The sequence below is a fragment of the Rhinatrema bivittatum genome, chromosome 2, assembly GCF_901001135.1.
Source record: "Rhinatrema bivittatum chromosome 2, aRhiBiv1.1, whole genome shotgun sequence".
Taxonomy (NCBI): domain Eukaryota; kingdom Metazoa; phylum Chordata; class Amphibia; order Gymnophiona; family Rhinatrematidae; genus Rhinatrema; species Rhinatrema bivittatum.
This window is the reverse complement of record NC_042616.1, coordinates 661,662,921-661,688,057: the sequence shown is the minus strand read 5'-3', so window position 1 is coordinate 661,688,057 and position 25,137 is coordinate 661,662,921. Positions and strand designations below refer to the sequence as shown.

At 44.7% G+C, this 25,137-nt stretch overlaps 1 protein-coding gene across 1 annotated transcript in view; it reads right to left on the bottom strand.

Moving 5' to 3' along the window:
• The window catches only part of PREX2 (phosphatidylinositol-3,4,5-trisphosphate dependent Rac exchange factor 2), a 922,406-nt gene that overhangs the window by 308,808 nt on the left and 588,461 nt on the right, over positions 1-25,137 (bottom strand). The window contains exon 34 of the mRNA XM_029591436.1: positions 5,045-5,188. Within this exon, the coding sequence (XP_029447296.1) occupies positions 5,045-5,188 (144 nt within the window). The remainder of the gene's footprint in view (positions 1-5,044; positions 5,189-25,137) is intronic.

The following is a 25,137-nucleotide window of genomic DNA, read 5'->3' as shown; positions in this document are numbered from 1 at the left end:
TGGACCCGTTCCAGGGAGTCCTTCCCTGAACAAGCATGAGGGTGGAGGTGGGCTTTACTGCACACCCACCTGACGGACCATGCCCATACCGCTGCCAATATTCTAGCATGCATCAGAAAGATGCTGGCGAGCTACCAGTGTTTTAACCTAGTTCCTGTGCCTGTTCATGCAGGCCTTGTGTCCCTAGCTGGGATTGACCTCTGTCCTCGAATGAAGTGCCTGTTCATCCAGGCCTTGTGTTCCTACTGCTGTTTTAACTCCATTGCTGTGCCTGCCTGTTCATCCAGACCTTGTATTCCCACACGTATTCTTATTTCTGAGAGATCCTCCAATTCCTTTGTCATCTGCTGAAGTGCGTAAGTACCGTCTGAATTCACTAGACGCCAACGGAATTCACTAGACGCCAACGATATTCACTGGACGCCAATGTAAACACCGGGTACACACAACTCTAGGGGTGGACCCTTTCCAGGGAGTACTTCCCTGCACAAAGGAAAGGGAACTCTCTCCTGGGCCAATTGATAAGAAAACCACAATTCTGCAGCCAAAAATAGGCTGGAAATCCTTCCCCCATTGACTTTAATGGGCGACATATGTACATATACCCAACTCATTAGATTTTTTTTATGTCCATATTGGCCGCAAGTGGGACCCACTTTCGGACATAAGAAATATGAACATAAAATTTTGCTCTGCACATCCCTAATATACTGTAATCATGCCAACCTTGCAATATACAATATTGGTCTTTCCAAAAATGATTTCCAAGATTAAATGAAATATTCTACCAGATTTTAGTTTCCCTGAATTATAATTTTTTTCTTCTATGGAACATGGAAGAGAGAGGAAATAGTAGTGTAATTTCAAAACGAATGTGCTCTTGGGGTTTGATTTCTTCTGCAATCCTAATATCCATATTTCACTAGTAGACTTAACTAAAAAGCAATTCCGCCTACACCTTCACTCTGAGTGCCCCAAACTGTTCCCACACTTGATTGTCCAGTGTGCAGTGACGAGCACAGAGCAATCCAGTATTTGGTATGTTAATCCTCCTTTTCAAACCTATTGGCAATGCCATGCCATCTTCTGTTTTTGAATGACATTTTTCAATTACGAGGCACCATAGGGTTAAAGTATTTTTAGAATTTGGATATTACAATATTTTACTGTTAAGAAAAATTGGATGAAGTTCAACCACTAACTAAAGTTGATAGTATTGCAGTTTTGATTATATTCATAATAGGGCAAATCCTTAAAGGTACGTGCGGGCGCAGATTTGTTCGCGCAACCCGGTGCAAACAAATCTACGCCTGATTTTATAACATGCGCACGCTGCCGCGCACATGTTATAAAATCCAGGGGCAGCGCGCGCAGGGGGTTGCACAATTGCGCAACCTGTGCTCGCCGAGGTGAGCAGCCTGCCTCCGTTCCCTCCCAGGCCGCTCCGATTTCGGAGCGGCCTCGGAGGGAACTTTCCTTCCGCCTTCCCCCATCTTCCCCTCCCTTCCCCTATCTAACCCACCCCCCAGCCCTACCTAAATCTCCCTCCTAATCTTTATTGAAGAAGTTACGCCTGCCTCCGGGCAGGCGTAACTTGCGCGCGCCGGCTCTCCATCCCCCAGCATGGCGGCAGTGCTGGAGGCCTCGGCTCTATCTCTGGCATGCCCCTGGGCCGGTGCCCCGCCCACGGCCCCGCCCCCAGTACATCCTCTTTTGCAAGCCCCGGGTCTTATGCGCGTCCCGGGGCTTGCACGCACCGCCGAGCCTATGCAAGATAGGCTCGGTGCGTGCAGAGGGAGGCAGGGGTAGGTTTACGGGGGTTGTGTGCGTATCTTACACACGCAACCTTTTGAAAATCTACCCCAATGCTTTTTGGAAGCATACCAGCAAGCAGCAAAACCCCCCCGAAAAAACCCAATGAAATAAACAGAATTTAGATGGGGACAGCACGAAGGGCCATAACCCTATTTACACACTGAATTTTAAATCTTGATGTTCCTACCTTGACTAGTCAGTAAATAATTCATTCATTGGTGATAAGCATGCAAATTAGAGTTCCATGTAGTGCTCCCATGTTTATGCACAGAAAATATGTCAAGTACTACCTGACGCCCATTTAAAATTCAATAGAAGATATATCAGATTGCAGGAGGTGACCAATCTCTCTCTCCACAGGCCGACCCTAGCATTCTCTTCCAATTCCCCCCCCCACCCCGCCCCGCCCCATTGTACCCCAGCACTCATGGTCTTCCCTCCAGCCTGATCTCTGCACACTCCAAACTCCCTCCATAGCTTGACCCCCAGCACTCTTTTCCCCCTTCCCCTCATCTCTGTCCTGGATATTTGCTACTCCTCAGTCCTTCCCTCTCGCCGACCTGATCTGTCCAAGCAATCTTGCTCTTTTTCTCTTTCTAGCAGTCTGTCTGCTTTCTCTCGGTTCTGTAGCCCTTTTTCCAGGCCAGCCATCATTCTGGCTTTCTCCGATCCCACAGTTCTCTGTTTCCCTGTGGCATTGCTGACAACCCCCATGTTCACTGGAGCCTTGTAGTGAAACATGCATATATCCTGAGCTACCCACGTGCACAAACAACTGTGCACATCCATATATGCATGTTTATCTATCTCTCTATAATATGCTTAGCCTCCAGAAATGGTGTCAGATGGTAACTCTCCCAGCTGGTATTCCTTCTCCCTCCATCCCAACAACCTTCCCTTCTCCCAGCTCTTTTCCAGATCTTTTCTCACTCACTTCATAGCTCCTCATGCCCCTCTTATAGCCTCTTGGAGGAAAATCTACCCAGACCTCTAACTTAGGTCAAGTGAGCTAGGCCTCAGCCTTGTAAATTATGAAGTAAAATTTAAGACCAGCACGCTCACGTGCGCACATATGTGTGTGTTTGCTGGTGCATGCACATGGACGCACCAATTTTATATAACATATGCATGTATTATAAAATCGGCTATCCATGCGCACATGTGCAGAAAAATTTACATTGATGCATGCATGTGCACATGAATGCCGTCTCAATCACATAAGTGGGAGGAGTTTTAGTAGATACGTGCGGTGACACAATAGGCCTTTTTATCAGTTCACCCCAGTAAAGGAGAGGACTTCCCAAACCACTTACCTAACTTATCTCCCTTTTACTCTAATATCCCCAAGCCTTAAAACTCCACTAACTAATCTCGCTCTTTTTGCTACACGACTTACACGTCGTCCATAGCAGAAGTATAGTTACGTGGTAGGGGACCCCGGTTTGTGTTTGTGCGAGTAACTATTTAACTGACTTCATGGTGCAGTCCTGGCCTCCCCATGTCCTGCCCATGCCCCTCCAGACCACGCCCATACCCCATCCCTTTTTCAGAAAATGTTTTTTATGCATGTACCAGGGCATACGTGCATGGCCGCGAGCCTTTTAAAATCCACGCAACGTGTGCAGGTCCGAGTCACGCACATATCTCCCAGTTTTGGCGCATGCAAGCCTTTGAAAATTGGCCAGTATGGATGTAACTGTAAGTAATAAGGAGAAGTGTATGTTAGGAGCTAAAATTGTGCAAACATATATTGAAACAAGATGCAACATATGGATTCCAAGATAAGTTGTTTACAAGAACGAATCTAACGGATTCAAAGTTCTTCTCGTTTTTTGCTGACATGCAAATTTCATTTTCCTCATTTGTAGTAGATGTTAAATCACAAGGCTGGCACAAATAATGCTTGCAGTAATCTGGAATCTTCCAGCGCTTTCTATCATGAAAGTATATAAACTATGCAACCTCTTTGTTGAGGGATACTCTCCCCCTCTGGCTGATGAGTGAAATGCTCTGGGCATTCACTTGTGTATTGTGCCTTACAATAAAGATTTCATCTGACTGACCTGTTTTTGTAGACAACTTTACTTTCCACTACTTGTCTCTCACAGTATTTCTCCCTCCCTCCCATAGCCATTCTCTTAGATCTCTTCTGACCCCTTGATCAGGTCATCTTTCCCTGTCTCATCCTCTTTCACCATCCCTCTATCAGCTCCTTTACCCCTTTCACTGACATCATAGGGCAGACTAAAAGCAGGAAGGAGTCTCTCCTTGCACTGCTGCTGCTCACTCCTCCCTCAGCAGTCTATTGGTCAAGCATTTCTGTATTTTACTGTTTTACTTTGTTTTGTAATTTAATAGAATGAAAATTGCATTGATGTCGTTTTATTTTGTTTAATTGTAAAACATTAGAATCCACTTAGCACAATTTCTTTGCTCTAGACGGCTAATAAATGTTGCAATTAATAAATAGCCGATAGGCTGCAGGGGTATCAGCAGGTAGTAGCAGTGAAGAAACAATTTATTCCTGCTTTCTGTCCCCTGCTACCATGCAGAGCAGAGCTTTCAGCTCTCCATCTTCCTCCCAGGCTTGGCTGGAAGCAGGAGCCCCCTGTGCAGGGTGGGAGTCTTGGCAGATCTGCATACACTAATTACAATTTTGCTCCTAGGCAGGACCGGCAGAAGCACTGGGCGGGGTAGGCAGTGGCCTAAGGTGCTGGAAGTGGGCGGGGTGGCAGAGTAGCCAGTAAGGGCGGCAGTTTTGAAAGGATAGACGGGCGAAGCACCGGGCTGGAGGGCGTTTTCCATTTTTGGGTATGTATTTCTGTGAGGAGCTGGGGTCGTTTGTCATGTGTGATGAGAGAATGAGAGAGAGAGAGAGAGAGATCACATGACAACATCACTGCCTAGGGCGGCAAGGACACCCTTCCACCAGTACTGCTCTTAGGATAATATTTATGCCTCCAGCACTGGGACAGGACACTCAAGAGGAAGGAGATGGGCTGGAGAAGAGAGATATGAGAAGATCAGCGAGGGACAGATTTTCTCACACTTATTGATTACTGTCAATAAATTAACTGACCAAATGAGCTGGAAATCATGAGGCAGTCACTCACACATGACTTCTGCACATCATCAGACATTTTAATTTACTTTATGTGTACCATATTTGTATACCATTGCAATTTTGTTGCCAGTTCTTCAGTAAAAGAACAAAAAAAAACCACTTTACCTTGTGCAAAAAGAACTGGGTGAACTTTAAATCCTCCTCCAAACTTCAGCTTTTGAGGCAGCTGTTCAAAATGGTAACTAGCAATGTAGAAGTAAACTTTCAAGGCTTGACGGCTCCCTTCTGCTTGAAATGTAATTGGAGCATCTTTAAAAATAAAATATATTATTGTTTAGTGCCCAACATCTAACAAATAACAAGAACTAAACAAGTGTAAATGTATAGGTCATATTACACCATTGGATTTGATAAGGCAAGATATACAGTAAATTCACTAGAACACAGAACATATGCAAACATGAAGAGTCAATTTGGTATTAGAATTTAAGTATTATATTCATATTTATTTCATTTGTTGATGTATTTTAGTTGTATTGTTTTCCATCACCTTGAACAATCCTTTGACTTGGAAAGTGGTATAAAAAGGTTTTGTAAATAAATAATAGACAGGTGTCTAGGTGCTAAACATAAAAATTGTATGTGTTTTATATTTTATTAATCACCTACAATTAAGTGTACTTGCTTTTTGAATTATTTTTGAAATAATATTCTGATAACAGTCATGGAGAAAAATTTTAAGGAAAGAGAAGGAAGGTTTCATACAATTTTCTATATCACTACATCCAGTAGTGTATTCAGTATAATCATTAACTGACCTTGTCCCGCCTGGTATTTTTTATATCTATGCTATAGCGTGTATACAACTTTATTGTTTTTGTTTAAAAACATTTTTTGTGTGTCCTTGCTATGAAAAAACTTAGTGGTCAGTCATCCATGTCTGTATGTTGTTTTCACAATTTTATGACTGTAGCGATTATCTTTCACCTGAACTGCTCTAAAAACACCAAAGTCATTGATTGTTCAGATGTTAAATACCAACTGAAACTACATAGAACATTTTTCCCGGACTTATCTGAGTGTCTTTCATTTGTCCCATTTGTCCCATGCATTGTCCCATGCATTGTTTTAAATTTACATTTTTAACATGCATATTAAAACAGCTCAACATAACATGAGCTAACCTTTTTAGTGTGCCCACTAAAATTTGGATCTGTAGTGTGTACACTCAATTAGCATGCATGCTAATAAAACAAACAGTTTTAGTCTGTGCATGTTCAAAATCCCTTGTTAACTAACCAAAAGTGAAAGGGTCAGTTAGCATGGGGAATTTCATTCCTTGCCCCCTCTCCTGGAAAAAATGAAACAGGGGCTCTGCAGCTTTCATCACCTACCACCACAGCAGAAATGACATAGGAATTTAGTAGACCATAATCTCCCAACCCCCCTCAACCTAAAAATAAAGGCCCCAGGGTGTCCATACACAACTCCTTGTGCTCCCTCCTCTTAAGGTACCCCCATGCCTACACCTGCCAATGATGAGATATCAAAGTTCATGGCAGAATGGCCCATATGCATGAGAGGTAACACAGGAAGTCAACCAGTATGATTTTTTAAGCTGTCAGGGTGAGATCGGAGGGACCTTCAATATTGCATCAATGGAAATGGTAGGCCATGGGAACAGTTGAAGGAGGAATGGGGTTTGAGTTAAGCCACCCAGGCTCTTTGGTCTTTGGGCTAAAGGGATGGGGTGGGAAACTGATGCCGAGGCTCAAAGCCCACATCTCCTTTGTGTTGAGAGCATACAATCCATTGTGCCAGGGGTGGGGAAAGGGATTGATCATGGCTACCAAGCCCCTGTTCCTAATATGCCAGCAATAGGCCATGTTCGGGGCTGCTGAGCTCCTAATTTATTTGTGCCTGGGCTTGCAAGAGTGTGGGTGGGTCAGGGAGAGCGGGTGTTATGATCTCAGGCATTGAAGCCCTGTTTTGTTTATGCTAGGAAGGCAAGGGATGTCAGACCACTGAGTCCATATCTTTTGTGCCAGCTAGGGGTCTGTCTGGCTGCCAAGCCCCTTGATATGTTCTGTTGGGTTTGGGGGGTGTATCAGGCCCCTGCAACCATCGATAATGTGTCAGGATGTAGTGTGGAGGGAGGATTAGATTATTGTGGCCCTGTGTCATAGGCCATGTATCATGGGACATGTGTCATGGGCAGAGATTTGGGGGGGGGGGGGAGGGGGTCACTTGTATATTGAGGGGAGGCCACATGGGCACGGTCTTTTACGGGCATGCTAACATTTAGTTGAGTTCAATAATTTGATAGACTTCCCTTCCTACAGTTCATCAAAGTGATTTTCAAAACAGTAAAACCTACACTTGAATAGGCACATGCAAAATAGTGTTGTCTACACTCCCCCCACATGATATTTCCCACACGCCCACTAAATCCTAATTTGTATGTGACATGACTTCCTTTAAATTCGAGTTCACACTAATTTTAACACATTCATACTAATGTATTTACCCTGGTTAATGTGCACATTTGGGTCTTAATGCATAGTCCGCTGTTCTGGATGCACACTAAATGCCTTAGCATGCACATTAACCTTTAATACATAGGCCCCTTTGGGTCTCTGTGAAAAATGGCCTATAACCTATAGCTATGGCCTATAAAGTTGTGAGCTTATGTGACCTAATATTTAAGTGTATTTATGTAGCACTTAGGTTTAGACACAGTCAACCGAAGTTGCAAAGATACAATTGAACAAGCTGAGCACTGTCCAGCATCCACAGAACATTTTCTCTACATCTCATCATGTCTGTGTGAATTCAGCCATTATGTTCTCTTTTATAGGGGGATGATAGATTAAAATAATCTCCCACAACAAAAAGGATGATTCTGTGTCTCTTTCTCTATACAGCTCAGAGTGACAAATATTGCTGATGGTATCCACCAAGCTATCCTCGAGCTGAACATTGCTAATGATATTTTCCAAAGAAAAAGAAAACATGCTTAGTTTGCCCAAAGCTGGTTTGTAACTGTAATACCATTCAGTGAATGGCAGTGTTAAATAAAGAGCTCATTAGTGAGGACAACAGATTTGTTGCTACATTCAACTTAAAATTCTGTCACAGTAAGCTTTCTTTCACTTTGGAATACCAGATGTCTCACTCAACTAGAGAAAATGTTTTGATGCAAACCGATGCAGATTCTGATTTCCTGACACATCTTGAGGCCTCATTTTTCAAAAGGTAGCATGGCTCCTTTTGTCTAGACGAGCACATCTTGAGCTTAAAAAGGCAGAAAGCATTTTAATTGAAGTTGCACTGCTGTCTTCAATTATGTCAAGTGGAATCCATGAACTGTCTCAAACAACTGAAATGATGAATACCACAGGCTGAACTTAAAAGAAGCTCATATTTTAAAACCTATTAGTCACATTTCCATTCTTCTGCTTTGTGACATAAAATAGTACAACAGGAATCCCCAAACTTTTTGAAGGACATAGAACATTTCAAATCTCCAAGAAGGCTTGGGGAGTTCCACCTCACAACTTGCTGGGGAGGGGGGCATGTCTGGCCCTTTGGATGATTTGAAATTCTGGGAATGGGAAGAGGCAGGGCTTCTGTAGTGTGGCAGATAGACGCCAGTAATATTTCTACATTTCTTGGAAATTGGCAAGTCTGCCACACACCGGAAACCATGCTCCCTGCTTCTCCTTCTCATACATCTACCCCTTGACATAGGTAGGTAAGGTGTATATGTGTGTGTGTGTGTGGGTGTGTGTGTGTGTGTGTGTGAGAGAGAGAGAATGTGGTTCTCCCTCTTCCCTCTCTCACTCCCACTCCTCCCTTCACTTCATCCACCCCTCTCATTCCCTCTAGTTCTCTCCCTTCCCTTTCACTCACTCATCCTTTTTCTTTTCCTCACCTTCTCATTCCCTCCCTGCACATTTCTCTTTCATTCACACCCTTCCCTCTCATCCAATTCTCCAACTTTATTTCCTTCCCCTCCCTTTACCACTCTCATTCCCTCCTTTCCCCACTCTTCTCATTCCCCTTCCCTATCATTCTCTTTCCTCCTTTCTCTTCCCTTTGTTCACCCTCTCATTCACTCTTCCCTCTCACCTCACTTCCCCTTCTCTTTCACCATCTCGCCTCATGCACCCATTTCATTTACACCCTACTCCTCCCTTCCTTCTTCCTTTCCCTCTCCTCTCATTCTCCTTCCATCTCCTCCTTTCACTTTACTCTCAGCCATCTCTCTTTCTTATTCCCTCTACTCTACTCCCCTCCCTTCCTCTCCCCTCATTCAATGGCTAACTTCCCTTACTTTGCAGGTCCAGTCAGAAATTCACCTGCTGGTGGGGACAGGCCTCCCCTCCAGCAGTGATCTTCACCAGTGGGTGCAAGCAGATCTTCTCCAACTAGCAGGACCTGGCCTTCCTGACAGCAGTGATCTTCCCCAGTGGGTCCAACCAGCTTTCCCATCAGTGGTGATCTTCACCAGCCAGTGGTCAGCTCTTTTCCCATGGGTGGGGCCAGACTTCCCCGCCAGCCGTAAACTTCACTGGAAAGAGAAGATTAAGCACCCCTACTCCCTTAGCAACCTTAATTAAGTAACAACTCAATAATAGTAAGATCCCATCAGCAGTCCAGCAGCAAGATGGAGACTTTCCAGTCTTATACACGAGAGCCACATGTATGATTATTTACCAACTGGTGAGAGGTTCTATGCATGTGCTCAATGCAAAGAGCTTCTGACTCTCAGAAAACAAATATGATCTTTGGAGGCTAGAATGGCAGACCTTGAGGAGCTGAGGCAGACAGAGATGTATATAGAGGAAACCTTCAGGGGAATAGTAGTCAAAAAAGCAAACAGAATGGCAGTCAAAAAAGCAAACAGAATGTTGGGAATTATTAGAAAGGGAATGGTGAATAAAATAGAAAATGTCATAATGCCTCTGTATCGCTCCATGGTGAGACCGCACCTTGAATACTGTGTACAATTCTGGTCACCGCATCTCAAAAAAGATATAATTGCGATGGAGAAGGTACAGAGAAGGGTTACCAAAATGATAAGGGGAATGGAACAACTCCCCTATGAGGAAAGACTAAAGAGGTTAGGACTTTTCAGCCTGGAAAAGAGACGACTGAGGGGGGATATGATAGAGGTGTTTAAAATCATGAGAGGTCTAGAACGGGTAGATGTGAATCGGTTATTTACTCTTTCGGATAATAAAAGGACTAGGGGGCACTCCATGAAGTTAGCATGGGGCACATTTAAAACTAATCGGAGAAAGTTCTTTTTTACTCAATGCACAATTAAACTCTGGAAATTGTTGCCAGCGAATGTGGTTAGTGCAGTTAGTATAGCTGTGTTTACAAAAGGATTGGATAAGTTCTTGGAGTAGAAGTCCATTACCTGCTATTAAGTTCACTTAGAGAATAGCCACTGCCATTAGTAATGGTAACATGGAATAGACTTCGTTTTTGGGTACTTGCCAGGTTCTTATGGCTTGGATTGGCCACTGTTGGAAACAGGATGCTGGGCTTGATGGACCCTTGGTCTGACCCAGTATGGCATTTTCTTATGTTCTTATGTTTCTTATGTAGTAACAAAGTCCCAACTCCAGTCTGGCAGTCTCTGTGCTGCCTTGGAGGATCAAGGTCACCTGGAAGTACAGCATCATCTTGGTGTAGCAGGATGCGATTCCGTAGCTAGGACCTGCATTCCAGGTGATGCAGTCTCCTCTTGCACCAAAGATGGATCTTCAAGGGCTTGTACCAGGAAAGGTAGGTTTAGGATGGCCTTCCTGGTACAAGTTAATGATTCAGTCATTAGGAATGTAGATAGCTGAGTGACTGGTAGACATGAAGATCACTTAGTAACTTGCCTGCCTGGTGTGAGGGTACTAGATCTTTAAACAGTGTTGGTGAGAATCTTGCTGCCATAGTACATGTGGGTACCAATAACATATGACGGTATGGGAGGGAGTTTCTGGAAGCCAAATCTAGGCTTTAGTTAGAAAGATGTTCACAGCCTCCAGGATAGCATTCTCAGAAATGCTCCCTGTTCCATGTTCAGGACCCGAGAAGCAAATATAGCTCCAGAGTCTCAATGTGTGGATGAGATGATGGTGCAGGGAAGAGGGCTTTAGTTTTGAAAAAACTGGGCAACATTGGGAAAGGGGAGTATATTCCAAAAAGATTGCCTCCACCTTAACCAGGGTGGAACTAGGCTGCTGGTGCTAATGTTTAAAAAGGAAGTATAGCAGCTATTAATCTAGCAAAATAATTCAGAACATGGGGGAAAGATGGTTCGGATGGAGGTATCTTTGAAGGATACTAACCAAACAGGGGAATTACTGTACCATACAAAGAGGTTCTGATAAATGCAAATGAAGCACAGGTTCCTTTAATTAAGATTAGACTGAATTTAAAGATTCCAAATTATCCCTTTCAACTGCTAGGAAGGCTGTATATACAAACAAAAAACATACATTGAAATGTCTGTAATCAAATGCCAGAAGTCTAAAAAATAAGATGGGATAGTACAGCACTGAATGAATAGGAAGACATAATTGGCATCTCAGAGAACTGAGAAAGGAGAATAATCAGTGGAGCAGTGCTGTACCAGAGTGCTGGAAGGATGGCACTGTATGTTAAGGATGGCATAGAGTCAAACAGGTGTCATGGTCAGTGAACCCTGTGCATGAAGGTGTGATTGATTTTGCTTAGTAATCAAACACACTAGGCCCACATTATCAGTAGGCAGACACACTCGGGGAGAAGATTTAGCCTTAACCTTTACTAACCCCTTTTCCCTCAGGTTGAGCCTTTGGGTTTGGGGGCTGGCAGGACTTAAGTAAGGTCCCAAGGTACGAAGAATGTCCAGAGACAGGCCAAGGGTCAGGGTAGGCAGTATATAGTTCTAGATGGATACCAGGCAGAAGTCAGAGCAGACAGCGTTCAAGCACGGTCAGAAAACAGGCAAAGTCAAGCATGAGTGAGCAGTCTGAAGGAGCAAAGACCAAATCAAGCAGGAGGAGGGGGCGAGGCAGGGAACAAGAAATGGGACAGGCAGAAGGAGAGAGCACCAAGGGCAAGAGGCAGAGACAAGACTGAGCATAAGAGAGGAGAAAAGGCAGGGTATGGAGACTAGGTGGGCAAGGAAGGAGCAAGGCAAGGTCAGGATCTAGGAAGCACAGGAAACAGAAAGGAAAAAGAAGGACCTGTTGCTGAGGCACTGGCTGAATGGTGAGAAAGGTTTAAATGGTCTGGGTGGTTGACATTATCAGTGAGGATCGCTAGAGAGTTTCCCACTGCAGGGTCAATGAAATACTCAGTGTGCATGTGTGTGCACCTAGGGTACGGCATGGCGCAGCTGGCAGTGCCCATGCCATGAAGGGTTTGTGAGAAGGCTTCTTGGGTGAGTTGACTAGTCATGAGACCATCCCGCAGCTGGCCCCTTGTTACAACAGGATACAGGAGACTAAATGCACTGTGGCATCTTTATGGCTAGAAATTCTATGTGTGATGGGGAAAAATATAGCAGGGTCTACACTACTGTCTGCCTGGCCAGAATGAACAGACAGATGGTGAAATGCTAATAGCAATTAGGGAAGCTAATACATTTGGCAACACTGTAATAATGAGAGATTTCAAATATCCCAATATTGACTGGGTAAATGTCACATCAGAACATGCTAGAAAGTTAAGGTTTCTCAATGAAATAAATGACTGTTTAATGGAGCAGCATGTCCAGAAACTGACAAGAGCGGCAGCGATTATAGATCTAAATGTTAGTGGAACATAGGATTTGGTGTGAGAGCTAATGATAGCAGGGTCACTTGGCAACTGTGATCATAACTTGATCAAATTTGACTTAATGATTGGAAAGAGGATATTAAGGAAAACTACTGCTCTAGCATTTAAAATTCAAAAGGAATATAGTGGATATGTGAGCCCTTAGTACCGCAGTGTAATTTACGCAGCCTCATGGATGAACCCCCAAAGCCTACACTGGCAGATGGTGAATGCACTTTGTAGCGGGACAGAGGGGAAGGTCAGTGACAAAGTCAATGGACAAGTGGGTCCAGAGTTCCTTAGAGGCTGGCCGTGGCTGTAACAATTCCCAAGGTTGTACTTGCACACTTTTGTTCATGGCACATCTGGGACAAGATTCTATGTAATGCTTTATGTCAATCTTCATCTGGGTCCATCAATAGTCTCACATTATTAATTCCAAAGTCCAGGTACTAAAAGGGTGACCAGCCAGGCAGGAGTCATAAGCCCATTGAGGAACTTTCTTCCATAGGTGCTGGTGTACCATAGTCTTCCCATGAGGGACTGGAAGTGTGGCAGCAACCACAATCTTCACAGGGTCGATGATATGCCATAGAGATTCCAGGGAGCTCTTGGTGTCAAAGGAACGTGAGAGAGCATCCACTTGTGAGTTCTTCTCCATGGGACGGTATCACAATTTGAAGTCAAACTAATTAATAAACAATGACCAGTGGGCTCGCTGGGGGTTCAGCCTCTGTGCTTGTGCTAGGTACTTAGGTTCCTGTGATCCATATAAATAGTTATGGGGGGGGGGGGGGGGGTAGGTATTCAAAAGTCATTTAGATGGATAACTCACAAGTTATCCATCTAAATGGCTTATATGGCATATTCAGCCTCTTATCTGCTAAATTATTATGTTGCTATCTGGCTATAATTTAGCCAAATATGAAAGTGGCATTCTTGGGAGTGGTCCCGTTATCTGGCTAACCTAGAATATCGTGTCTATCCGGCTAAGTTAGCTGCATAACTTTAGACCTGCTCGGAAGCATGTCTAAATTTATCCATCCGTATGTGGCTGGATAACTAGCTACTTACCCGGATATTTTTAGAGATATCAGAGTAAATAGCACACCTTTTAATAAAAGCAAAATGTTGCGGGCCTCTTGGACCAATGCCAACCCCCTCAACACCACATGTATGTACTCCCTCTCCCATTGGAGGACCCCACAAGCTGGCCCAAACCTTTAAAATTTGAAAAGTTTAAAAGTTTTATCTGAAAGCCACTGGCGTGGGTCTCCAATTCCCTCCTCATTAAAAATACTTTAACTGTCCCTCCTTTGCCCCCCCCCCCCAGTCATCTCCCTCCCCCACTCCTGGATGATACCTTCCCACCCACCTGTTACCTCCAAAACTGGTCACTCTGTGCTGGGATTGCTCTTCTCAGTGCTCTCGGATGTTTGCAGCGAAACATCAGCTATTACCTAAGAAATAATTTTACACAAATCTGCTTTCAGCGTTATTACCTACATAACGCTGGAAGCATTACTTAGGTAATAGCTGATGTTATGCTACAAATAGCCAAGAACACTGAGAAGAGCGATCCCGTTTTGGAGGGGATGATTGGGGGGGGGGGCAGAGGAGGGACAAAGTATTTTTAACGAGGAATAATGTGGGAGACCCGTGCCATCAGCTATCAGATGAATCTTTTAAACTTTTCAAATTTTAAAGCTTTCGGCTAGCTTGTGGGGTCCTCCATGGAGGTAGGGACTATATACATGTGGTGTTCGGGGGGGGGGGGGTGCAATCATGCTAGGAGATCCATAACTTGGTGCTTTTTTTTCTAAGAGGCACTACTTTCCCAGATTTCTATGAAGATATCCGGTAAGTGGAGAGTTATCTGGCCACTTGAGGCTGGATAACTTTAGGCCTAATCATCTATATTCAATCACTGGTCAGTTAGGTTTGAAGTTATCCTGCTATATGTAGCCAGATAACTTTAAACAAGTATATTCAGCGGGATGTTTATCCAATAGGTGTTAGCATTCTGTCAAAGCTAGCTTGACCGCTAGCAGCTCACAATCACCAATGGTATAATTCTTTTCTGCCAGAAAGAATTTCCTTGAAAAACAGGAGCACATCACGAGAGTACCCTTATGCTTATGCTGTAGGAGGATAGCACTTATCCTGAGAATAGATTCATCTACCTCCAAGATGAATAGCTTAAATGGATCTGGGTGGTGCAGACACGTATCAAAGTTGAACTCCTCTTTCAGTTGCTCAAATGCTTCAATTGAGTCCAAGGTCCAATTTTTACTGTTCGAGCCTCTTTTAGGAAGGGCCAAGAAAGAAGCTACCAAAGAAGATAAATTGGAGCAATTTATGAACCATAGGAAGCACTGCAGCACCTTGAGGCCTACTGGCTGAGGCAATTCCAATATGGTTTTTAGTTTCTCTGGCTCCATCCGGAGACCTTGATGGGAGACAATAAATCCCAGGAAGGGAATTGTTCTTGTTCAAAGGTACGCTTCTCTAATTTAGCATCGAGGCAGTGCTCATGGAGTCTTTGAAGGACCTGTTTCATATGATGTTGGTGTTCAGGATATCTTCTTCAAGAAGACTAGAATGTCATCCAGATAAACTACCACATGGGAGTAGAGCAAGTTCCGGGAGATCTTGTTTACCATAAATTGTAAAAGTTGCACAACCCGAAGAGCATTACAAAGTACTCATAGTGTCCATCATGGGTGTTAAAGGTGGTCTTCCACTCCCAAAGGTCCAGCTTAGTAAATACTTTTGTGCTCCAAAGGCGGTCAAAGAGTTTGGAGGTCAAGGGAAGAGGATATCGATTCTTCTTAGTAATAGAGTTAAGACCATGATAATGAATGCAGGGATGTAACGACTCTTACTTGTACCCAATGAAAAAGAACACAGATCATAAAGGTGAAAAAGAGGCGCAAATGAAGCCTCGGTCCAAGTTTTCCTTAATATATTTTGTCAAAACCTCTGTTCAGGATCAGAAAGCAAGATTATCCTGCCTCTGGATGGTGCCTTGCCAGGGATCAAGACTATGGCATAATCATAGGAGTGATGAAGAAGCAGGACCTCTGCCTGCTATTTACTGAAAACATCAGTGGATTCAGTATACTGTGGTAGCAGGCCTAGAAGTTCTGTAGCAACTGACCAAGCTGCAGATACCACAGGCAAAACTTTGATGAGGTGATGATCATGACAATTACGGCCCCCATTTGGCAATTTGCAATATGGCCCAGTCGATACAGGGCTGATGTGATATGAACCATGGTAGGCCCAGGATAATTGCATTGATTGTTTTGGCAGCACATAGAGGCTGATTTGATTTTTCCATACAAAATTATTGTTTGCATGGTTATTGGTCAGTGGAACTGTGACTCTTGTAATCTGTCCAGGCAGGGTTTTCCCATAAGTGGAGGAGACAGAGCGGAGTGTCCAAGGGAACCTTGGGTATACAGTACTGTTGGATCAGAGCCTCATGGATAAAGCTGCCTCCAGCACTGGTGTCCAGAAAGGCAAGTGCATGAACAAGAATGTCCCCAAAAGACAAATGCACTGGGGAGGTGCAGAGATGATCTAGGGTGGCCTCTCCCACCAGTCGTAGGTTCTTGAGTTTCCCAGCTTATTCAGGCAGTGACTTGGAAAATGTCCTGGTGCAGCGCAATATAAGCAGAGGTTAAGCTTACAGTGCCTTTGCTTTTCCTCTGCCATCAGCTTAAAGCAATCCACTTGCATGGTTTCTACTAGTGCAGCTCCTGGCTCTGGCTGTGAATGGATGGCTAATGGATGCTAGAAATTCAGAGCAAGATGAATGGGGTGGTGAGCCAAAGCTATCTCTTTGGCCTGTTCCAGAAACCTCAGGTCCAGTCATAGGGCTAGGCTAATCAGGCCCTCCAAGACTTCCGGTATGTCTTGGGCAGCCTTTAATGCACTCTGAGAGTCCTTGTCGGAAAATCACAATCAGGCTATCACTGGCCTACTGAAGTTCAGAGGCCAGAGTGCAAAAATGCACTACATATTCTCCCACAGACCAGAAGCCTTTCCTAATCTGTAGTAGTTTAGATGCCTTGGAAGTCGTGCGCCCAAACTCGTGAAAAATCTGTTGAAACTCCTGTAGAAAGTGTGCCAGATCCCCTGGCATCAGATCAACCCTTTCCCAAAGGGGTGAAGCCCAATCCAGCATGGTGCTGCCCAGAAAAGAAATAATATAAGTCACTTTGACTTGGTTCGTTGGAAACAAAGATGTCTGAAACTCGAGTTGAATCCGACAATGATTGAGAAAGCCTCAACATCTTAAAGAATCCCCTTCATACCCTGGAGGTGGAGGCAGGTGCAGCATGGGAGTAACTGGCTGCAAGACGGGTGCCAGTTGGGTAGCCAGAGGAGGCCAGGCCATAAAGCCCTGAAGATATTTGCTATGGTGTCAAACTGATCCTGCTGCTGTTGAAGCTGATGTGCTAGGCAGGTGATGGCGGAGGCAGGAGATGAGTCCTCTGAGCTCATGGCCTCAGTAATCTGTGACAGATAGCAGGTTTGTGAGCCCTTAGTGTTGCTGCACAGTTGATGCAGCCTAGAGGGTTAACCCCTGAGGCCCACACTGGCAGCTGGCAAACGCACCCTGTAGCAGGATAGTCTGGAGCTTCATCTTTACCAGCCACCTCCCCAGCAGATTCAGATCTTGGATTCTGGTGGCCAGAAGGAATAAGGTGGTCCCTAGGGAAGTGGTGATAACTACAGTCCAGAGGAACACCAGGGTCAGGGCAGGCAGAGGGCTAACAGAGTCAGATACACGCCATGGTCAAGGCAGGCAGCTAGGAAGAATAGTCCAGGCAAGAGGTCAAATCCAAGCAGCAAGAAAACATGGTCAGGTCCAGGCAAGAGGTCAAAATCTGGAGGGCAAGCTGAGGGTGGATGAAGACACACTGAAGATACTGGATGCGACAAGTAAGGGAAACAACATAAGGCTGGAAGATGAAGCTAACTGAGGCAAGGATGGATGAAGCAAGGCTGGGTAAGGCAAGGCTAGACAAGGCAAGGTTGGACAAGGCAAAGCTGGACAAGGGAAGGCTGGAAGGCAAGGCTGTATGAGGCAAGGTTGGAAGGCAAGGCAGGATGAGGCAAGGTTGGACAAGGCAAGGTTGGAAGCAGGAATCAGGAATGCTGGCAACATGCACTGCAAGGCAGAAGATCTGTTGCTGAGGCTTCTGTTTTCATCAGAAGGCTCTTTATATACCAAGAAGCCTGTGATGTCATCAGAGGGTGGAAAAGGGTAAACAGTGGAGTGCCTCAGGGATCTGTACTTGGACCAGTGCTTTTCAATATATATATCAATGATCTGGAAAGGAATACGACGAGTAACATTATCAAATTTGCGGATGATACAAAATTATTCAGAGTAGTTAAATCACAAGCAGACTGTGATACATTACAGGAGGACCTTGCAAGACTGGAAGATTGGGCATCCAAATGGCAGATGAAATTTAATGTGGACAAGTGCAGGGTGTTGCATATAGGGAAAAATAACCCTTGCTGTAGTTACACGATGTTAGGTTCCATATTAGGAGCTACCACCCAAGAAAGAGATCTAGGCGTCATAGTAGATAATACATTGAAATCGTCGGCTCAGTGTGCTGCAGCAGTCAAAAATGCAAATAGAATGTTAGGAATTATTAGGAAGGGAATGGTTAATAAAATGGAAAATGTCATAATGCCTCTATATCACTCCATGGTGAGACCACACCTTGAATACTGTGTACAATTCTGGTCGCCGTTGCAATGGAGAAGGTACAGAGAAGGGCAACCAAAATGATAAAGGGGATGGAACAGCTCCCCTATGAGGAAAGGCTGAAGAGGTTAGGGCTTTTCAGCTTGGAGAAGAGACGGCTGAGGGGGGATATAATAGAGGTCTTTAAGATCATGAGAGGTCTTGAACGAGTAGATGTGACTCGGTTATTTACACTTTCGAATAGTATAAGGACTAGGGGGCATTCCATGAAGTTAGCAAGTAGCACATTTAAGACTAATCGGAGAAAATTCTTTTTCACTCAACGCACAATAAATCTCTGGAATTTGTTGCCAGAGGATGTGGTTAGTGCAGTTAGTGTAGCTGGGTTTAAAAAAGGTTTGGATAAGTTCTTGGAAGAGAAGTCCATTAACTGCTATTAATCAAGTTTACTTAGGGAATAGACACTGCTATTAATTGCATCAGTAGCATGAGATCTTCTAGGTGTTTGGGTAATTGCCAGGTTCTTGTGGCCTGGTTTGGCCTCTGTTGGAAACAGGATGCTGGGCTTGATGGACCCTTGGTCTGACCCAGCATGGCAATTTCTTATGTTCTTATGTTCCCACTGTGTGCCATTTAAAAGAGGGAAGTGTACATGCATGTCTAAGTAAATCTTGGCTCACGGCATCATAGCAGTAGAGGAGGCGAGGCATTCTCGCCAATCCAAGGCCAGGCATCGGGACCACAGCAAGGAGCAAGATAATGTGGAAGACTGATTCTGGCAGCATTCCTGCTGTGTCAAGACGGAGCCGCATCAGGGGTAAGTGCCACAGCTCACGGCAGCAAATCCTAACACAAAGGTTAAGAGTTTACATCACGTGTGGACATTGTTTAAAAATAATATATTGGAAGCCAAGATCAATTGTATTCCATGCACTAAAAAAGGCAGAAGGAAGTCTAAATGACTGCCAGCATAGTTAAAAGGAGAGGTGAAAAAGGCTATTATAGCGAAAATAACTTCTTTCAAAAAATAGAAAGAGGATCCATATGAAGAGAAAAGGAAAAAAAAACCAAGCACTGGCAAAAAAAAAAAATAAATGTAAAAGAAGCTGGCTGTAAAAGCAAAAACTCACAATGAAAAACTTTTTCAAATATAACTGAAGCAGGAGGGCTATGAGGGAGCTGATTGAACTGTTAGATGATCCGGGAAACTACAGACCGGTTAGCCTGACTTCAGTGCCAGGAAAAATAGTGGAAAGTGTTCTAAACATCAAAATCACAGAACATATAGAAAGACATGGTTAATGGAACAAAGTCAGCATGGCTTTACCCAGGGCAAGTCTTGCCTCACAAATCTGCTTCACTTTTTTGAAGGAGTTAATAAACATGTGGATAAGGGTGAACCGGTAGATATAGTATACTTGGATTTTCAGAAGGCGTTTGACAAAGTTCCTCATGAGAGGCTTCTAGGAAAAGTAAAAAGTCATGGGATAGGTGGCGATGTCCTTTCGTGGATTGCAAACTGGCTAAAAGACAGGAAACAGAGAGTAGGATTAAATGGGCAATTTTCTCAGTGGAAGGGAGTGGACAGTGGAGTGCCTCAGGGATCTGTATTGGGACCCTTACTGTTCAATATATTTATAAATGATTTGGAAAGAAATACGATGAGTGAGATAATCAAATTTGCAGATGACACAAAATTGTTCAGAGTAGTTAAATCACAAGCAGATTGTGATAAATTGCAGGAAGACCTTGTGAGACTGGAAAACTGGGCATCCAAATGGCAGATGAAATTTAATGTGGATAAGTGCAAGGTGATGCATATAGGGAAAAATAACCCATGCTATAATTACACAATGTTGGGTTCCATATTAGGTGCTACAACCCAAGAAAGAGATCTAGGTGTCATAGTGGATAACACACTGAAATCGTCGGTGCAGTGTGCTGCGGCAGTCAAAAAAGCAAACAGAATGTTGGGAATTATTAGAAAAGGAATGGTGAATAAAACGGAAAATGTCATAATGCCTCTGTATCGCTCCATGGTGAGACCGCACCTTGAATACTGTGTACAATTCTGGTCGCCGCATCTCAAAAAAGATATAATTACGATGGAGAAGGTACAGAGAAGGGCTACCAAAATGATAAGGGGAATGGAACAACTTCCCTATGAGGAAAGACTAAAGAGGTTAGGACTTTTCAGCTTGGAGAAGAGACGACTGAGGGGGGATATGATAGAGGTGTTTAAAATCATGAGAGGTCTAGAACGGGTAGATGTGAATCGGTTATTTACTCTTTCGGATAGTAGAAAGACTAGGGGGCACTCCATGAAGTTAGCATGGGGCACATTTAAAACTAATCGGAGAAAGTTCTTTTTTACTCAATGCACAATTAAACTCTGGAATTTGTTGCCAGCGAATGTGGTTAGTGCAGTTAGTATAGCTGTGTTTAAAAAAGGATTGGATAAGTTCTTGGTGGAGGTCCATTACCTGCTATTAAGTTCACTTAGAGAATAGCCACTGCCATTAGCAATGGTTACATGGAATAGACTTAGTTTTTGGGTACTTGCCAGGTTCTTATGGCCTGGATTGGCCACTGTTGGAAACAGGATGCTGGGCTTGATGGACCCTTGGTCTGACCCAGTATGGCATTTTCTTATGTTCTTATGTAAGGGGTTAAAGGAGCATTTAAGAAAGACAAGGCTATAACAGAAAGAAAATTGATTCTTTAGTTTAATGTTTACTAAGAAGGATTTGGGGAGATACCCATGCTAGAAATGGAATTTAATTGTGATGATTTTGAGAAGTTGAAACAAATCACAGTGAACTTGGAGGATGTATAGGTCAAATTGAGAAACTAAACAGTAGCATATCACCTGAACCAAATGGTATACACCCCACCATTCTAAAAGGACTAAAAAATGAAATTATAGACCTATTACTAGTAATTTGTAACCTTGTGGGAATGAATATTGATTCCCTGACACAAACCTGAACTGACTCCAGCCTTTCTTAAAACACTTTATCTTTATTTGCCATTTTAATGAATACATATTAGTAGACTGCCTTTACCTTCAGAACAGTGTACTCCAATTACTCACAGTTTAGTACCGCTTCTCTCAGTACCCACACAGCTTCATTACAGCTCAGTGTTTGGACAGTAATATTCTACAGGAATTGACTTACCTGGGCCTGGTCTGACTTTCCCCACCTGGATCCCAGCTCTTATCCCTCCCATACTGCCCCCCCCCCCCCCCATAGAGCTCTCTCTCAACAGGGGAATTATAGAGAACCAGGCACCTAGCCTGGTCCTGCACTGATTTAAGAGGAAGCATAGTGGCATTGCTTCACATACTGCCCCCTCAACTTGGACCCGTTGATCCAAACGCTTCCACTCCCCCTGGATCCTATACAGGGGACAGCCTAATTTCCCCAGTCCCTCTTATATTGCCTCACACCAGTTAGGCTTGGGATAAGGGTTCTAGGGTTATGCTTACCCCCACCTCACAGAGTAACTCTAGACCATCCAACCAGTCAATATACCGCCTGCACCCCCAGCACTTTAACCAAGTCTCTTGCTGGCTCTGGATTCAAATTCCACCCCAGCAGGACTTCTTGGACTGCCTGTGGTGCTTCCATCAGTGATTTCTCTGGTATCCTCTCAGCGCTCATGGCTACTCACCCATGCTGGTTGCTGGCTCCTCCACAGGCTCAATTGCTGGGGGTCTCCACATAACCACATTCTGGGCTCTCTGCAGTTCCTTCCTCTAGGTCAGGGGTGGGCAGTTCCGGTCCTCGAGGGCCACAAACCAGTCTGGTTTTCAGGATATCCTAATGAATATGCATGAGAGAGATTTGCATGCACTCTGCCTCAGTTGTATGCAAATCTATGTCATGCATATTCATTAGGATATCCTAAAACCTCGACAGGTTTGTGGCCCTCGAGGACTGGAATTGCTCACCCCTGCTCTAGGTTCTCCTATATACCTCGTTTGCTGGGGTCTTCACGGTGCCTCTCACTTAGCACTTATCTCCTCTCTCACTGGCTTTTTCATGCACTCTCTCTCTGGGCTTGTCACGGAAGTTGTTTCTGGACTCCCAGTAATGTTTGGGCACCCTACAGGGTCTTCCTCAGGAACTCCTGTAGTGTAAAACTCAGACTGTTGCCACGACTCAGTCACCTGACAGAAAATCTCTGCCAGTAACTCATCCAGTTCCTCCAGGAATTGGTGGCACTCCTTGTCTAGCCAATCTAGGTATTTGCTCCCTTGCCATGCCTCAGACTGCTGCATTGTGGTGCTGCAGTACCCTGGCTGCTCCACTCCAGGTTTTTTCGTAGCTGTACACCTCAAACTGCAGAGTAGCTTGCTTGCTGGAAGAGGGGCCTGCCCTGTTCCCATTCACTGCACTCACAGCCCACCCTGGAAGCTTTTCCAGGGCAACACCCTCCTCAGCACACCATTCCTCTTTTCTTTTCCAAGGCAAAAAAAAGTAGAAAAGCCTGCATAACCAGCAATAACTTAATCACTTTATATCCCTATCTTTCTCCAGCAAAGCTTCAGCTGGTTCAAACCTACCACTTTCTGGCTGTCCCTGCAATCAGGCTCACTTACAGTTTCCTTTCTAACTGAAACTTTTATTTCCTTCAGTGCAGATTCTGAGCCACATCCTTTCACAAGCCACCATGCTCTGTGCACCTTTGTGGTCTGTACTTTGTTTTGGAGCCACAGGACCCCTTGTTCTGTACTTCATTTTAGAATCACAGGACTTCTTCACAACTCTCTGTTCTTCAAACAGACATCGTGTTTCTCTCTTATGCAAACATTTGATCTCAAAACTGCTTCTGGCAGGCCAAACATACACCAAACCTTTCTCTAGAGTCTGGGTTTTCCTCTACTAGGTTTAGAGAAAAAATCCCACGCATGAGACCATATGTGGGAACAAGTGGTTATTTCCTGACATAAACCTGGACTGACTCCAGCCTTTCTTAAAAGAATTTATCTTTATTTGCCACTTTAACACATACACATTAGTAGAATAGCTTTACCTTCAGAACTGTTGCCCGAGGTGGTGTTGGCACTACCTGTGAGGGAGACCCCCGCAGGCCCCCACTGTCGGAAGATGAGGCCAGATGGGTAGCAGAGGCTAGCAGGAGTTTTGCCACTACCAGTCCTCGTTCCCCACAGGTTGAGCCCTTGGGTATCAGGGCCGGCAGGTCTTAGGTGGGCCTCTGCACAGATGATCCCATAAGGCACGGCCAGACAAGGTGGGCGGCCATTAGGGACCAATGGGCCAAGGAAGGCAGTAGAAGATGTGGTCAGGTCTGGTCCAGAGGTCAGAGGCAGGCGGCAGAAGACGTGGTCAGGTCCAGTCCAGAGGTCAGAGGCAGAAGACGTGGTCAGGTCTGGTCCAGAGGTCAGAGGCAGGCGGTAGAAGACGTGGTCAGGTCTGTTCCAGAGGTCAGAGGCAGAAGGCAGAAGATGTGGTCAGGTCCGGTCCAGAGGTCAGAGGCAGAAGACGTGGTCAGGTCTGGTCCAGAGGTCAGAGGCAGGCGGTAGAAGACGTGGTCAGGTCTGTTCCAGAGGTTAGAGCAGGCGGCAGAAGACGTGGTCAAGAAGCAAGCTGGGTCAAGCGTCAAGGTCCATCTGAGGGGAAAGGAGTAAGGGGCTGGGACAGGAACAGGAAATGGAATGCAGGAGCAGAAACTGGAACGCAGGAGCAGCAACTCGAGAATGCTGGTAGAAGACAGCGAGGAGACCTGTTGTCAATCCACCTGCTGGGAGCCCGATGCAGCCTTAAATAGGCTGGAGCTGGTGATGTCATCGGGGAGGACCGGCAGCAATTTCTTGCCTCCGGCCCTTTAAGGCCTGAGAGGAGGTGCGCACGTGCGCGTAGGAGGGACCTGCAGAGGAGCGGCAGTCAGCGGCATCCCGGTTGCAGGAGAGGGAGGAGAGACTCCAGCGGCCCTAGGAAGGGACAGCTTGTGTCAGCAGCGGCTCCCCGATACTGCCAGGGAGCCCAGGCCCACTTCTATGGCTGCAGGGCAATGGGATGTGAGCACAGCTGACCGCGGAACCCCATGGTTGCAAGCATAACAAGAATAGTGTAACTCAATTACTCACAGTTTAGTACGCTTCCTCAGTACTCACATAGCTTTGTTACAGCTCAGTGTTTAGACATCAATATTCTATAGGAGCTGCCTTCCTCCTGGAGACCTGGGCATGGTCTGACTATCCCCACCTGGATCCCAGCTCTTATTCCTCCCCTGCTGGCCTCCACCCACAGAGCTCTCTCTCACAAGGGGAATTAAAGGGGACCAGGAACCTAGCCTGGTCCTGCACTAGTTTAAACAGGATCATAGGAGTTCTGCTTCACAAATCTATAATTAAAATATCTATTGTACCTGAAGATTGAAGGGTGGCCAATGAAATGTCAATCTTTGAAAAAGGTTACTGGAGTGATCTGGGAAATTATAGATCAGTAAGCCTAATATCAGGGCCAGGAAAAGTGGGAGAAACTATTCTAAGGAACACATTTTAAAAATTATGTGGGAAGATACGGTTTAATTGTACAAAACCAACATGGATTTACCCAAGGGAAGTCTTGCCTCACCAATCTGCTATATTTTTTTGAATTGGTTATTAAACATTAGGGATGTGAATCGTTTTTGAACGATTAAAATTATCGTCAGATAATTTTAAAATCGTCCTAAATCGTTA